Genomic DNA, 16,620 nt, shown 5'->3' on the forward strand with positions numbered 1-16,620 from the left:
GGTGTTACTTTAAGGGTGGATATTTGCAATAAATAAAACTAAGGATATTAACTTGAGATTTTCCTAAACCTTGGGGTGGGAATATGTTGTTCACTCTTCTACGCACCCATCATTATTGGGGGTATATACATGTCGTCACCGCATTTTAACATCACCCTTTGACAAAGATCCCTTAACCACCAATTCCCACACGCCCCACTCACACGCAACCCCACCTAAACCCCACCAAACCAGCGCGTGCCACTACCAGCGCGTGGCCTCAACAAATTTCATGTCGCCACCATAAACTCATTTTTCAAAATTAAGATTAAAAAAATAATATGTTCGACCCAGCCACCACCTAACGAGGCTAACCTCCGCTGCCATTCACCCACTTTCAAGCGACTCTTCCATTTTTTTATTTCTTTACTTTTGTTGTTATTATTGTTATTATTATTATTATTTACTTTTCTTAAGTTTCAACTCCAAGAGAGATGGAACCACACGGCGTTGAAAGCCCCAGATTTCCGGAGATGGAGCCGCACGTGACGGAGGAGGAGCGTTCAACTTCTGCGCTGTGGGACTGGAGCGATCTCCTCGACTTCACCACGGACGATCGCTTTGATCTTCCTATAGTCTCCGACCAAATTGAGTTAAATCCTGAAACGGAGCCTCAACCGGAGCCGCCGGTTGTGTCTTTGAACAAGGTGAGGAAACGGGACCCGAGGTTGATTTGTTCTAATTTTTTAGCGGGTCGGATCCCTTGTGCGTGTCCGGAGGTTGACGCGATGCTTGCCGAGGAGGAAGCGACTCTGCCTGGGAAGAAGCGTGTGCGGACGGTGCGGACCGGGTCGGGCCAGGCAAGGTGTCAAGTGCCCGGTTGTGAGGTGGATATTAGTGAGCTTAAAGGTTATCATAAAAGGCATAGGGTTTGTCTTCGGTGCGCAAATGCGAGTGCCGTTTTGCTTGATGGTGAAAGCAAGAGATATTGTCAACAGTGTGGCAAGTAAAGCTCAATCTTTTTTCTGGTTACGCTTTATATGTTTATTAGTTTGTTAGTTCTTAAGTTGAGCTACGTATTAGAAGTGTAACTGAACCTAAAACATCAAATTCGTTACATTCTTGTTTCCGTCAATGTTAATTTGGTTTGAATAGACAAATGGTTTTAGGATTTTGATGACAGTTTGTGCAACTGTTTGAATTTGTAGAGATCGTTTTTGAAATTTATCAAGCTTGTTTCGGATTCTGATTTCAAATGTTTGGTATTGGTTGGATTGCTAGGTTTATAGAGTGATTTGAAATTCAATATCAGGAGCTTATTGTGAAGTTGTGTCTTTGTGATTTGAGAGTAGTTTGTAATATTGAGGGTGAATGTTGACTGACTGATCTTTTGGTCTATTGTAACTTGATGGTATTTTTGGGTGCCAATTATTTTGCAGGTTTCATGTATTATCAGATTTTGATGAAGGTAAAAGAAGTTGCAGGAGAAAATTAGAGCGACACAACAATAGACGACGAAGAAAATCTGTTGACTCTAAAGGTGCTATGGACAATGAACCTCTAGGGGCCACGCAGAGTGAAGATCTTGGTTGTGAGAGTGAATTAGGAAAAGGTATCATAAATTTGAAGCAAGCAGCTAGTTATTCAAATAATCGCTTCTTTGTAATTTTTTTTTTTTTCTGATTTGAATCAACAGATAACATAATTATACCTCCTTCCTTTGACAATTGCTTTATGGACTGATATAAATTATCATAATGCAGATAGTTTATGCTTGAGCAGCCAGATAACTGATCAAGAACCATTTTTTGAGTCTGAAGATGGCCATGTTTCCACTCTTCACTCAGCACCTAATTCCCAGAATGTTAACAGTGATAGTGGAGTGTCTTTTGCTGCTTCTGGTGAAATCCAAACTGATGGAGGAAAAGATGACTCCAAAGGGCATTCGCCTTCCTATTGTGAGAATAAGAGTGCTAATTCGTCCTTGGTGGGTCTCCGCTGATTGCTGTACTTAAACATTGCCTCTTCAGTTTTGTCAATGTGATGAGCTGTGCTTTTAATGTACTAATTTGTGCATGATTATAGTGTCCAACAGGTCGAATCTCATTCAAGCTATATGATTGGAATCCAGCGGAATTTCCTAGAAGACTACGGCACCAAGTACTTTAAAGAATTATTACTGCAGTTTAGTATTGCAAGGAAAATAATGGTTTTTGCAGCCATAGATATTAGGAATTTTTAACACCTTGATGTATGTATTTGCAGATATTCCAATGGTTGGCCAGCATGCCAGTTGAGTTGGAGGGGTATATTCGCCCTGGATGTACAATCTTGACTGTATTTATTGCCATGCCCAAGATTATGTGGTTGAAGGTAATGATTTGATTAAATGCTTGACATACAGTTCCTTTTAGGATTGTAATGAAGTTAGTCTTCTGGACTATAATATTTTCGATATATGATTGATTGATTTATTTTTAGTCTGAGCAATGCTCATTATCATCTGTTGGAAGGTTACCTTGCTTCAGAGGTGTAAAATGTCTTGTTGCTGGTCTTTTATATATCCTTGTTGGGTACTAAGTAAACAAGAAAGGCATGAATCAATTGTTTATTTTTGTTTGAACTCCTGTGTATATGATGAGTGAAAAAGTTATTTTTATCCTAATTGACTGAGAAACATTCCTCTTATCTGCTGTGCTGAATTTGATAATGCCTGTTTATATCATTCATGCAATACTGCCCTGTGTCATCCGAAACTAACCTTGTTAACATGGTGGTGCTGTCAGGGGTTTAGTGCAGGCAGTACCTTTATGAGATTAAGGATAGTTTTTGTTTTTATAAATGACAGAACTAACGACAAGGGTTCTTTCCTTTTCTTTTCTTTTGGAAAATGCAGCCAATTATCTCCTGAGCTCTTAAAATCTCCCTTAATGTAATTGATGCTCTAATTTGATGGCTAAATTCCATTCTGTTTGGTAGGATGTGAAAACCAAAAGAAGCAATAGATTCCTCCAATGATTGGAAAATGAAAATCTGAAGAAATTTTTTTCCCACCAGACCTGCATTTTTTATTTTATTTTTTCTTTCTAGAAACATTGATAAGTAAATGAAGCAATTATTTCTGAAAGGGTCTTCTTTGTTTTTCCGCTTTCTCTTCAGTCTCTTTCTTTCTTTGAATTAAACAAGCCAGAGGGAATCACTTTCCTTTTTTATTCTTACTAACAAGATTTTTTCGTAACGATATTATGATGTATAGTGATCTCATCTAAACCTAAAAACGAAATATATATTGAGCATTTATGTTGCAATTTAAAATTATTTTCTTCTCATAATCATTCCCTTGTTCTTTTAGGAGCATCATCTTTGTGAGAATATAATTTACTTATGTTGAAGTTTCTAGTTTCTTGCTTGTTAGCCTTATGAAGAATTCCCTGTCGTTAGAATTTTTGTTCTTTTTCCTTTAATGTTTATTATTCTTTCCTGAAAGTTTCATAATTTAATACAAGTTTTTGTTGCATTGAGCAGTTATATGAAGATCCTATAACATATCTGCATGACTTTGTTGTTACACCTGGAAGGATGTTATCTGGAAGAGGCTCTATATTTGTTCATCTGAACAACATGATTTTCCATGTTAAAGGTAAAATGACAATGCATAAAATTTCTGATATGTGTATCACAATCTTCTTTTTTACTTTTTCCGTTTCTTTATATGTTTGTTATTCGGTGTTCTTGTCTATAGAAATTATGGATTTGCAAGTATTGTTCAGAGAAGCATCCCTTTATCTGTCACATCATCTCAGAATTCTACTTCCTGTCTCTGGTCTCAGATGGTTCTGTTTGAACATACTTTAAAGTTTTCGATATGTTACAGCTTCTTATTATTATCCCCTTTGATGGATGTAGATGGAACTTCTGTGGTGAAAGTCAATGTAGAGGTGAAGGCCCCAAGGCTTCACTATGTCCATCCTACATGTTTTGAGGCTGGCAAGCCCATGGAGTTTGTTGCTTGTGGAAGTAATTTGCTTCAACACAAACTTCGGTATGTCATTGTTATCTTCAATAAATTATGTGCACTTTGGTTTCAGTTGTGTTGTTTATTAATTGATCAATTTAAGTTTGACAACTACTTGGTTGTCAATTATTTCTTAATTATTTTTTTTTTACTATTCATATTTCTTAAATCCATTTTGTTTTAGTAATTTTTATAGACTGAAAACTGTGGCCATTAAGATATGATATGTATGGGGTTATATTGGGCATTATTGGTGTGGTCACTATGACTTATGTCATTTTTTTCTTATAGTGATGCATTGTTAATATCTACCTGTATTACCTTTGCTATATCTGTAGTAATAGTCTGTCAGCACATACTGTCAGCAGTACACATGAAACCTCTTAACTAGATCTTTACTGGATACTTTAATTTTATGCTTCAGTTTGTTTCTCTCAATGAATCTTGAACTATATAATGTAAGACCTTAAGGAGATGGTCATGGCTGCAGGTTTTTAATATCTTTTGCTGGAAAGTATCTGCCTTATGATTGTTGTGTTGCATCTTCGCATGGTCAAAGTGAAGGGAATCCTCTTGCTTTTGACCACCAGTTGTACAAGATATATGTACCGCACACTGAACCAGATCATTTTGGTCCTGCATTTATTGAGGTATGTATTGTAAAAAGTCCTACCACCCAAAGAATTCAAAAAGCAACTTTAGCTGTTTTTGGAGGGTAGTTATCCTTAACAATGTGGTTTTATAGCAGGCTGATTTTGTAATAACTGTAAAGTCATGCAACTTCTGATTGTCAGACTTAAGCATGTATCATTCTGAGACATAACAATCATATCCAGTGGCAGAGCCAGGAAATTTATTCTGGAGGGGCCCTTGATTATATCCGAGGTCATGTATGATTTGCATAGCCTTAGGTCTAGTTTATACTGTCTGTACATGTTTGATGGTCCAGGGTTGTTATTTTTTAGGGAGACAAATTTTCAGGCATTAAATTGATCCAACGATCTTGTTTGATAGTTTCAGCATGCTCTTATTGCTTTAGCAGTGTGATAAGGATAGCCTCTATTTAGCAAATTCATGTACTTTTTTGTCTCATGTTAGTATCTGTTCGACTGTTCCATATACTTTTTTTAATAAGAAATTATGAAAGTTTTATTAATAAAAGGAGCTATAAAAAAAGTGAACAAGCATTCAACTAAAGAAGGACAAGCTTGAAAAAACAAGAGAAAATTATTTGTAATGTATACCAAACAGCCCAGAAAAGAAAATCGTCAAAAAACTTTAAGAGAACCAGCCAAAAGCTCCCTAGAATGAAAACTTAACAGACCCAAAACTCCATCCCAGATTAAATGAATGTCAAAAAAAAAAAAAAAAAATCCCCAAAGAATCTCAGATTTTTCAATCACTGATACCAAAGGAAAGTCAAAATTCAAATTCTATCCCGCAAAGAATGGATGTCTTCCTCTTTCCTAGTGCTATAAACCCTTCTATTCAATCTGTCTTTCAAAAATTGATCATATCCCCTATTACTACTTCTAGCTTTGGTATGCATCCTAAATTTACTTGTACAATCACTTCTTGAATTGAATCATTTCATCTGCAATGAAGTATAAATTTATTTACTCAAATCAGTGTGAATTTTCTAGCATGAAAATGGTTACTGACTTATTACTCTGGATTTTCCCCCACAAATTTTCTTTTTGTAGGTTGAGAATGAGTCTGGCTTATCGAACTTCATACCTGTACTCATTGGGGACAAAGAAATTTGTTGTGAAATGAGGATAATACAAGACAGATTTGAAGCTTCTCACTTTCCTGAGAGAGCTCCATCTGTGTCTAATGGTTCTCTTTTTGATTTGTGTGAGGTTTCTACATTGAGACAAACAGCTTTTACAGAACTTGTTTTAGACATAGCATGGTTATTGAAGGTACCGGCATCAGAAAGCTTTCAGCAGTTTATGTCCTCTTCACAAGTTCAGAGATTTAATTCTTTGTTTAACTTCCTGTTAAACTATGAGTCAACCGCCATTATGGAGAAAATGTTGCAAAATTTGAAGATTTTGATGGATAACACGGGGTTAAACAGAGGGATCAAGGTCACCATGGACTCTGATATCGGGCTATTGCTTGGGTATATGGATCATGTGAGAGATATTCTTGATCAAAAACTTCAGAAAAATGGAGAAATAATTCCTCAGTCTGGAAACATTGTAACAGAAAAGAGTCATTGTTCTCAAAGCTGCTCCACGACCACAAGCAATGTGCTTGTTTCCATTACCAATCAGGTGAGGACTTCGCAATATTGTAATTCAATGTTTCTGACATTGTGTATTGCTCTAGCCGTAGTTGATCATATGCTCTGTAATTTACAGGATTTGGAGACCACACTGAAGGGTAAGGTTGGAGCAATGGTGGCTTCAAATGCTACTGATACTGGTGAAATTGTTCCACTTTTGAGCAGTGAGGTTGTCATGAATGTGAACCTTGTCAAAGAATGGCCAAGGAAATCGTGTGGTCACATTTTCACTGGCAGCGTCTTGAGTTCTCATCCGACTATATTTGTGATTGCTGTTACCGCTGTTTGTTTTGGGATATGTGTTGTTCTCCTCCACCCTCACAAGGTTAGTGATTTTGCAGTATCTATACGCCGTTCTTTGTTTGGCAGTGTGTAGACATTGAAAGAGGTGAGTGAATCAAACAAGTTCTGTCGCCTGTTTATCTGCTTATAGCACTTATTTAATGTACATTATATTGGATCAAATCAAGCTGCCTGACGCACAATTGAATTGGTATTGAGTATGCTGATTGGGTTGGGGCTTCATTTTAGAGATAAGAGTTCTCCATACCGATTCGGTTGAAGTGCTTTGTTGGCTGTACTCAGCATTAGGGTGTAACATAACTCACTGTATTTCTTGATATTCATCAAGATGAACACTGATTTTTCCAGTTGTCGGAAGCTCTTTGTTGGCGAATTTGACTCCTTAGCCTATAAATATGTTGTAACAGTTGTAATAGCTTTTGATTTCACCTGAGTCTAATGTCTGCGATTAGAGGCATATTCATTTTCTCTTGTTACGATAAATATGTGATGGTTTTTAACTGGTGACATGAAACTTCTGATAGGCAAATAGTTTGAGTAACTTACATAAACTACCCATAGGTTTTAGAAATTGTTGGGCATGCGACATGCGTTAAGGTTCGGGGGTTTTCGTCAAACACCCCCATTTAATATTTGAAATCCTAGATCTGGGAAAAAGCTCAGGTTCGTAAAACCTAGGTCGAGACACAGGGCTTCAGGGCCGGGTTAGGTTAATTGAGGAGGGGTTTTTAAAATTTTACTCAAATCAGTGGGGGCTGTAGGTAATTTAATACGGGGTTATAGTAATTTTACGTGATAAAAGGGGTATGGGTGTAAACTTTTGTGTCATTTTTAGGGGGTTTTGAGGTTTTCGTACCAAAGCCCGGTCTGACTCGAGTATACCTGGGCCTATTGTCCAGGCTTGGGTCCAGGTGTAATGTAGGCTTGGGCCCAGGCCAAGGCACTCGGGGCGCAGGCCAAGCTGGGTGTTTTTTACATCTTTAGTTTAATTTAAAAAATATGCACATTTATGAAGAAATGTATAAAAGCTTGTGTATTCAATATTAATAAAGGTGTACAATATATAGGTTCAACATATTCTATTCAAGGAAATACAATCATCGTAATAATGAAATTAATCAAAACTATAAGGAAAGACATCCTAATAATAAAATCAATCAAAACTATAAGGAAAGACTATATTATAATATTCATGATAATAAAGAAATAAAATTAGAATGATTTTATTCCTTAATACTCCCCCACAATTGAAGAAGTAGATCTCGGAGCTGCAATTGAAGACAAAGTGATTGAAATTGCTCACGAGATAGGCCTTTGGTGAATATATTCGCAAGCTGAGAGGCAGTGGGGATATGTCGAAGACAAAGGGCCCAACGGGCAACTAACTCACGAATGAAGTGTAGGTTGATATCGATATGCCGAGTGCGAGCATGAAAGACAAAATTAGCTGCCATGTGTAGAGCTGATTGATTGTCATAGAGGAAGAATACAAGGGAATGCCAAGCTCACGTAATAAATAACAAAACCATCGAATATCAGCAATAACATAGGCAAGAGCACGATACTCAGATTCAGCACTGGAGCGAGACACATCATATTGCTTCTTAGCAGTCCAAGATATCAGATTACGACCAAGAAAAACACAACCACTAGAGATAGAACGACGAGTAATTACATCAGCAACCCAGTCAACATCAGAATAGGCAAGAAGATGAACATGATGAAAAGTGAGACCATGAAATAGTGTGCCCTTAAGATATAGGAAAATCCGCTTGATAGAACACATATCATGTTGAGTGGGAGCAGACAGTCTTTGAGCAACCTGATTAACAGCAAAGGCAGTGTCTGACCTGGTGAGTGTGAGATATTGGAGACCACCAATCATACTGCGATAAAGGGTCACATCAGGAAAAAGGTCATCATTTGAGGATTGTGATGCTTTGGAGGAGCTAAAGGGCGTAGCACATGGAGCACAAGAATCAAGTTGGAAGCGTCTAAGTAAGTCCACCACATAATGTTGCTGAGACAAACACAGAACAATATTATCCTGAACAACTTCCATGCCAAGAAAGAAACCAATAGAGCCTAAGTCCCGACAGGCAAATACATAACATAACGAAGAGACACAATCTGTGATAGTAGAGGGGTTCGAACCAGTGATAACCAAATCATCCACATAGACAAGAAGAAGCACAACATATCCAGATGTTCGACGGATGAAGAGAGAGGAGTTAGAGCGGCTATTAGTAAATCCGGTATCAATAAAAAAGGAGTATAAACGATGGTACCATGCACAAGGAGCCTACTTAAGACCATAGATAGCTTTAAGAAGTCGACAAACATGAGATGGTCGCTATAAATCAATGAAACTGGGAGGTTGTTCCATGAATACTTCTTCAGTGAGATAACCCTGGAGAAAGACATCTTGACATCAAGCTGACGAAGTAGCTAACCATGCATTGTGGCAAGAGCAAGAATAGTGTGAATAGTGATAGGCTTAACAATGGGACTAAAGGTATCACCAAAATCCACACCAGGCTGCTGATGAAAACCCTTTGCAACTAGACGGGCCTTGTATTGTTCAACAAACCCATCCACTTGACGTCTAACTTTGTACACCCAACAACAACCAACAAGATTTTGATGAGGACTAGGTAGAACAAGAACCCAAGTATTATTCCGCAAAAGGGCATTACACTTTTCACATATTGCCTGATGCCAATGAGAGACATATTGTGCTTGCTTGAAGGATGTCGGTTCATGCAGCATAGGATCCAATGTCTCTTCAGTAAGAGCATGCAGAAGCACATGAGGTGAGGAGGCCATAATATCATAGAGACTATGATACCTATGACAGATTGGTGTTAGTGGTGTTGCAGAACAAGGAGGCACAAAATCTGTAGACGTCAAGGGAGATGATTGGGAATCCCTAATGGAAGAAGAATGAGTACTAGTTGATGGGGATTGAGGAAGACTAGTGGAGTCAGATGGAATTGAACCAGAAGATTGATCTGCAATGGTAGATGATGGTGGCATGGCCGGTGCAGATGAAGAGGTAAGCCCAGATCCAAGAGCATTAGAAAGCTGAAGCATTGCAGATGGAATAGACAAAGGTTGAAAAGCCGAATGAGGTGGCGTTGAAGTGGCAACAGTGACATAACCAGGAAATGTTGTCTCATGAAACACCATATGTTGAGAAATGTATACACAGCCAGTAGGAATATGGAGGCACCGGTGCCTACGATGTGACAAGTCATACCCTAGAAAAATACAGAGAGCAAAGCATGGGGCTAGTTTGTGAGCAGCAGCCAGGGTGAGTGATGGATAACAGACATAACCAAAAGTCCGTAGGAACCTATAGTCAGGAGATCACCGAAAAAGTACCTCAAAAGGACAGCAATGCTTGAGCACTGGTGTATGCAACCTGTTAATAAAAAAGACAACAGTAGAAAATGTCTTCACCCAAAAGGATGGTGGCAAGTTAGATTGTAATAAAAGTCAACGTCCTTTTCCCACTATGTCATGGTGTTTCCGCTCAACGACACCATTTTGGGAAGGAGTGTAAGGACATGACAGTTGATGGGTAATACCATAGGACTTAAGAATGGAACAAAACAATTTATTATCAAATTCACCACCACCATCAAAACGCACAATTTTAATAGAACACGAAAGTAGGTTCTCAACCATTAATTTAAATTTACAAAAAATCTCAGTGATATCAGATTTTTTAAACATAGGAAAAAACCAAGTATATCGATTGTAATTATCAACAATAGATAAGTAGTATTTAAAAGAAGGCAATGACACAACTAGAGCAAGACCTTATACATCAAGATAAAGGAGCTCGAGAGGAGATTTAGTTGTGTATGTTCGTTTTCCAAAGGGAAGACGACAACCTTTACCAAGAGGACATATTGGACAATCGACAGAGAGATCCTGAACTGGATTGGACACAGAGGCAAGCACAGTAGGGAAAGGTGTCCAAGATGACAATGCCAGACATTAGATGATACACAAACAGATGGAAGAGCAGTGACAATGGGAGAAGATAATTGGTATAACCCATTATTTCTATGACCAAAGAGAAGATCTGACCTATCCGTTTTGCCTTGATAACAAAGCCAGACGAATCAAGATTGAAAACAGAATCAGTATCTGATGTAATTTTATGAATAAACAATAAATTCTTACGAAGAGATGAAACACACAAAACATCAGACAAAATAATTCTAGAATTAGGAGACTTGGACAGACATACATCACCCTTATGAGTAATAGATAAGGATTGACCATTCCCAACTAGAACGGAAGACGTACCATTATGAGGCTAGGGAGAGGACAAGGTAGTAGCATTGGGTGTCCTGTGACGTGGGGCTCCAGAATCAAGAACCTGATTGGTGTCAGAGGGGTCACACACGAACATAGCAGGAAAAGGTGTAGCAACAATCTCTGCGGACTATGCAAAGCTGCCCCGCTAGGGACTAACACGAGCGGAATGCCCATGTTTGTCGCAAATCTGACAAGCACCCTATGGAAGAACACCAGTTGGAGTAGGCAGCAGAGGAGGCTAGAAAGAAAGCGGAGGAGGCTGGCGTGACTGATAATTCTGACCACCACGACCTCCCCCGCGATTGCCCCGATTGCGAGAATGGTAGTTGCGCCTGTTGGAAGAAAACCCAGATGATTGTAAGGAAGTGCGGTTAGCAGCCATGGGCACAGCCTCAGCGGACAAGCTTGAGTTTTTCTGTTCAAGCCGCTCTTCATAAACTAGAAGATCAAACAATTCATCAAAGGTAGTGGAAGGCCGAAGATGGAGAGCGGTAATGAATCCTTGATATTTTGGACCGAGGCCATCAACATTATATTCCACAAAATTGGATTCTAGAACTGGAAAGCTTGCTGTAGAAAGAGAATCAAACACAGATTTAGCATCAATAAGATAATCAATCATTGATTGGTCAATGGCCTTTTGAAGATTGTGCAATCGATCAAGAGTAGACCGAAGGTGAACACTAAATAGAGGATTCAGGCGACGGTTAAGTATGATCCAAGCTTCGGCAACAATGGTGCATGGCAGTAAAAGATTTTGGACAATAGAGGGTGAAACTGTAGATTTTATCCATGTCAGAACCAATCTGTCGGTTTGTGACCAATGGGAATGAGTTGGGTTGGTAGTGCCATCAGAGAGGAAGGGTGTAGAAGGACGGGCATCACCAGCAATGACATGTTGTAGGTCGTGGATAGCCAGGACATCAAGAAACTGGGACTTCCAGGTGCGATACGTATCGCGTTCCATGAGAGAAGAAAAGTAGCTTCCAATGTTGACTGTGGTATGCAAGGGTGGTAACAACATAGACTATGGTTGGGGTGGAATAAGTGTCGACGAGTGAGATAAACCAGTCGTGGAAGTGAGCACCTGAGTAAGAGAAACCTCCTGGTGTGGTGGTTGGTAAAGGAAACTGCCCATGGAGAGGGAGGAGGATGGCAGGGAGATCGTCGGCTAAACAACTGAGGATGCAGAGTGGACCGAGAAGAGGATGCTTGAAGTGCTGGTGGTCACAGCTGAAGTGGTGGACTATGAGGTAGCTGAAGATGACGAATCTACTATGAAAACAGAACACTTCAAGAAGGCAAACCAAGAAGTCGGTTGGAGCACAGTTGGTGAGGATAAAGGATCACCGGAGAAGCGCAGATCGCAGCGGCTGAGAGGAGCAAGCAAATATGTAAAAAAAAAAAGCAATCATCGGAGATGAAAACGAGACAAGATGATCGGAGAATATTGGCTGGCGCTGATTGGAAGATGACCGGAAAAGAAAAGAGTCGTTAGCGGAAGAAGAATCGTCATTGGGGCCGAGGAAGTTGAACAATCGTCGGAGTCGAGAAAGCTGGCAGTCGTGATCTGAAAAAAAAAAAATTACAGGGGTGACTTTGCAAGATCGCAAAGTTAAGGGGAGGCGACTGCAAGAAGAAAAAGATAAAACCCTATATGTAGGGGGGATACTATCAGCTTTCAGAGTTTTAGGACCTAAGAGAAATTACTGCTCTGATACCACGAAGAAATGTATAAAAGCTTGTGTATTCAATATTAATAAAGGTGTACAATATATAAGTTCAACATATTCTATTCAAGGAAATATAATCATCCTAATAATGAAATTAATCAAAACTATAAGGAAAGACAATCATACTAATAATGAAATCAATCAAAACTATAAGGAAAGACTATATTATAATAATCATGATAATAAGGGAATAAAATCAGATTTTATTCCTTAATAATTTCAACCTTAAACGTTAACTAGGTCAAATTTTGAGTAATGGGAATAGGATATTTAACAATTTTACCCTTCTTATAAAAATTGAGCTGACATTTGCAAAATAATACCACAAAAAAGTAAAGGAATTACAATTTTGATTTTTCATTTAAAAAAATTAATAACTCTCAAACCTACAAAAAATATCTTTTTTCTTCTTTAAAATGAAAACATTAAAGACCAAAAACTAAAAAAAATAATAAACCTATATGCACTATTTTTTTATAACGAAAGTGAAAATATTAAAACCCATGAACTGAAAAACAAACCCATAATAGAATAGTATTTTTAATGAAAATTTTAAAACACATAAACTAATAAATAAATTAAAGATTAAAAACTAAGGAACCTCCAATAAAATATATATATATATTTTAGGTGAAAAACCCATAAACTAAAAAAATAAGTTAAAACCTCAGCTCTCTTACTCTTAAGATTTAAATAGGTGATTACGGTGATAGGATATTGTCATCTCCAAAAATTATAAAAATTAATGGAGATATGCACAAATTAAGTTTTAGAAAAATAAAAAAGTTAAAACCTTAGTAAAAATCAAGGCCGATGGTTTCAAGTTGCATGACATGTCATAGAAAGTGATAGGATTGATGAAAGAGTTTTCGGGTAGAGGACTAGTTATGATTTATGAAGATGGGGTGGGATTACTAAAATAGCCCTGCATCATTAGTGCTTTTTTGAGAGCGTTAGTAAAAAGGTGGGTTGTGCATAGTTTAGGAATAGTATGAGAGTGTTGGACTATGAAAAACCCCAAACCTGATACATGTATGTCAATTTCGGATAAAATTTAGAAATAACTTGTAAAATTTACTTTACATAATTTAGCAAATGAGAGGTGTTATGCCTCAAAAGTCAAGCCTATGTCAGCACAATTAATGTCTCTTTGTACCAGTTGCCAAGCCCATATCTCCAAAGATATTCTCACTAATTTTATCTCATTTCAAAGAGATGAATGGACGAGAGCCTTCCATGTGTCAAGGCAGTTTGCAAAAGCTCTCATGGCATTGAGTACAAATGTGAATAAATGGGCACTCATCTTCCCGAAGAAAGGAGGCTGGGCTGAGATTTAGCTTCAATTCTTTCTCTCTGTAAAAACACAGTATTTCTTCATCTTTGTATGCCTTACGGGCAAATTCATAGAAGTAGTGAGAGATCAAATAAAATAACAGTGGATGTAGGAGTCGCTTGTTGCATCCGAACCACTATAAAAACCCCTCTTGCCAATCTTTTATTTATTTTTTCTGCAAAATATATAATCTCAGCTCCATATTCAAATCTCATGGATCTATCACGTGTGTCTCCTGAGTCAGCTCAACGTTTTCCACGTGCGAGTCGTTGGCGTCCAAAATCAAGCGTCAACAAGAGGAATGGTCGTGTCCTACACAAAAATGAAGGCTTTAACTATGTAAATTAAAAAATGCTCGTCATTTTTAGTTTGAAAACGCAATTAACTAGTATTTTCGTTGTTAAATTAATCTTGATTTTATTAAACAATAAAAATTGATTCACAATTCAATTTCACAAACTTTTTCTCACAACCTCAATGTAGCAATTCGCAATTGGTCAGGTGAGAAAATTTATCAAAAATCAATGACTAATTATCATATCAAAGTGGTAAGAGAAAGTTTACAAGATCAGATTGTAAGTATAGTATTGCACTTTATTATCTCATTCCCACTCTCATCATGTCAATGTCATGAGTATTGTTCAAATAAAATATGAAAACAAAAGCAAAGATTGGGTCCAAGTTTTTGTATTATTCGCACAATAAATTAGAGTTTGCTGCGTAGATTGTGACTCAGATTGTTCACTTTGCCTTGTTGGTATCTCCATAAATTGGGTCCCAAAAATAGGTATCGCCTAATCTTTCACATGAATGTTTTCGAGTAATTAATACACTTCCTAAGATACATATTTGGGCTAATCTCATCCAGCTAATTATTGCATTTATTAATTTGTCTTTTGTTCATTATATGCCCTACCAAGATAATGTTAATTTCATTTGTTTAATCCTACTAAATTAATTAAAGCCAACAAACGTGACCTAATTGTGGGCGTGGTTGATGGATTGATTTCTGGCAACCATCATCAACAAGGGAAATGGGATTCTTTTTCTTACCAAGTTGCCATTTTGACAAAAGAAGCAAAGTGAAAAGCAAGTATAATTTTAGTTTGAATTTATGGAAATTAATAGTTATGGCTTTATGGGCCATGGGAAGTCGGCAGAACCAGGGAGGAGGGATCCAATTGCAAAAATTATAAAAAACTTGGGCATTTAAGATGAAGAGGGTAAATCCAGGGATTGAACCAATCTGAAACTTTGTTCTTGATCAATTCAGGGATCAAGCAAATGATTTATATTTCAGTTAAGCAACAAATCACGTGGCCAATGAAAAGATGTTTAGCCTTTTGTTTATTTATATTTCAATTATGTAACAAATCACATGGCAAATTAAAGGATATTTAGCCTTTTTTTTTCCTTTTTCTTCTTTTTATTATCGGGGTGTCTAAACCAGTTATTTATATTTCAATTAAATAACAAATCATATGGAAAATGAAAAGATGTTTAGCTTTTTTTTTTTTTTTAAATCATCGAGATGTCTAAATTAGTTTGCGTACACCTTAATTAATCATTTGAAAGCTTAGAACTGTCGATCGGATAAGAACTCTTATAACTATTCCTATTAGTGTCTGAGAGGACTCAAGCTCAAGAAAGATAAAAAAACCATCTGGGTAATAATTTAATCTGAAGCATATTAAAGTTCTAGTTCTCTTTTTCTTTATGTAATGTGAACTATTCTTGGTGCATCTAAAAAGAAGAAAAACAAAAAGTACAGCAACATAGCCAAATAAATTATCCCAAGTTAATCACTCTTTTACCTAAAAAGTAATGATTCTTCCCACCACGTGGGACTAATCTGACATGGCTTAATCATTTGAAAAAAATATCTTATCCTCTAAAATTATTGTCCTTTTTTACTTGAATTATCCCAAGCTTATTTTATTCAGGTAAAACTCAGATAAGAAAAGATTCCTGAAAAATAGTTACAGGGTTGGATCAACGATTCAGCGATATTCTTATCAATGAATTTTATTCGGGTAAAAGTTAAAACTCATATCAGACTATCAGAGTAGAATCCTAATCTTATTTTCTAAGAATAATTACAGTGATGGACAATAATTTTAATGAGATAATGTTATTACTGTTCATTAAGCTGTTCACATGGTTTCAACTTTGCAGGCCAACAGGGTCGAGATTACACAGAGCAATTCTGAGCCGTCAGTTCTTGTTAATGCCCACTTAAGTATTTGATTAAAAAAAAAGGAAAAAAAATAAAAAATTTTACTTTTCATACAAGAGACTCCAGATGGAAACTATATCAAATCTCAAATGGATTTTTTTATTTGGTTGGTGCAAGCTAGCAACTTACTGGTACATTCATCAATGGTAATAATCACGTCAGTGACAGCTTTTTTCCCACATGGAAACACACAGTCATCACGAAACTATCTATAAGGCTCCATGATTTTTCTTTTCATTAATGCACAACAAGACAAATTTATTAATAAATATCTTGCTACTTGCGTAGATAATTGCACCACTTTCATGTATATAAACCTTTTGTTCTAAACGTATTTTTCATGCATAAGTGCTAAAAAAGTACAAGTCTTAATTGCTTCTTGCTCTAAGCTGTTTG

The 16,620-nt window shown here is 37.1% G+C and overlaps 3 protein-coding genes across 3 annotated transcripts; 1 reads left to right on the forward strand and 2 right to left on the reverse strand.

Moving 5' to 3' along the window:
- The first annotated feature begins 328 nt into the window (after nucleotides 1–328).
- LOC116109946 (squamosa promoter-binding-like protein 7) lies at nucleotides 329–7,053 on the forward strand. The gene is made up of 10 exons (XM_031396181.1): nucleotides 329–985; nucleotides 1,419–1,591; nucleotides 1,743–1,966; nucleotides 2,065–2,139; nucleotides 2,245–2,352; nucleotides 3,505–3,619; nucleotides 3,886–4,021; nucleotides 4,485–4,644; nucleotides 5,698–6,276; nucleotides 6,364–7,053. Exons 1-10 carry the CDS (start codon nucleotides 474–476, stop codon nucleotides 6,661–6,663), a joined length of 2,382 nt encoding a protein of 793 aa, XP_031252041.1. The 5' UTR covers nucleotides 329–473; the 3' UTR covers nucleotides 6,664–7,053.
- Nucleotides 7,054–7,971: 918 nt separating this feature from the next.
- On the reverse strand, nucleotides 7,972–9,779 carry LOC116109936. The gene is made up of 2 exons (XM_031396171.1): nucleotides 9,044–9,779; nucleotides 7,972–8,675 (listed from the first exon to the last, which is right to left on the reverse strand). The coding sequence occupies exons 1-2, from the start codon at nucleotides 9,777–9,779 to the stop codon at nucleotides 7,972–7,974; spliced, it is 1,440 nt and encodes a 479-aa protein (XP_031252031.1).
- Nucleotides 9,780–11,160: 1,381 nt separating this feature from the next.
- Nucleotides 11,161–11,946, reverse strand: LOC116109937. The gene has a single exon (XM_031396172.1). The coding sequence runs from the start codon at nucleotides 11,944–11,946 to the stop codon at nucleotides 11,161–11,163; it is 786 nt and encodes a 261-aa protein (XP_031252032.1).
- Nucleotides 11,947–16,620: the final 4,674 nt, after the last annotated feature.

Source organism: Pistacia vera, unplaced genomic scaffold (assembly GCF_008641045.1).
Source record: "Pistacia vera cultivar Batoury unplaced genomic scaffold, PisVer_v2 Contig591, whole genome shotgun sequence".
NCBI lineage: Eukaryota > Viridiplantae > Streptophyta > Magnoliopsida > Sapindales > Anacardiaceae > Pistacia > Pistacia vera.

Bases quoted from the DNA above. Each gene is read 5' to 3' on its own strand.
- LOC116109946 (XM_031396181.1), top strand. From the start codon at position 474: ATGGAACCACACGGCGTTGAAAGCCCCAGATTTCCGGAGATGGAGCCG. The intron at 2,353-3,504 runs GTAATGATTTGA...TGCATTGAGCAG, and splicing joins CCAAGATTATGTGGTTGAAG to TTATATGAAGATCCTATAAC. The intron at 4,022-4,484 runs GTATGTCATTGT...TCATGGCTGCAG, and splicing joins TTGCTTCAACACAAACTTCG to GTTTTTAATATCTTTTGCTG.
- LOC116109936 (XM_031396171.1), bottom strand. From the start codon at position 9,779: ATGGTGTTTCATGAGACAACATTTCCTGGTTATGTCACTGTTGCCACT. The intron at 8,676-9,043 runs GTTAGCTACTTC...GTCGGGACTTAG, and splicing joins TGCTCTTGCCACAATGCATG to GCTCTATTGGTTTCTTTCTT.
- LOC116109937 (XM_031396172.1), bottom strand. From the start codon at position 11,946: ATGTTGTTACCACCCTTGCATACCACAGTCAACATTGGAAGCTACTTT.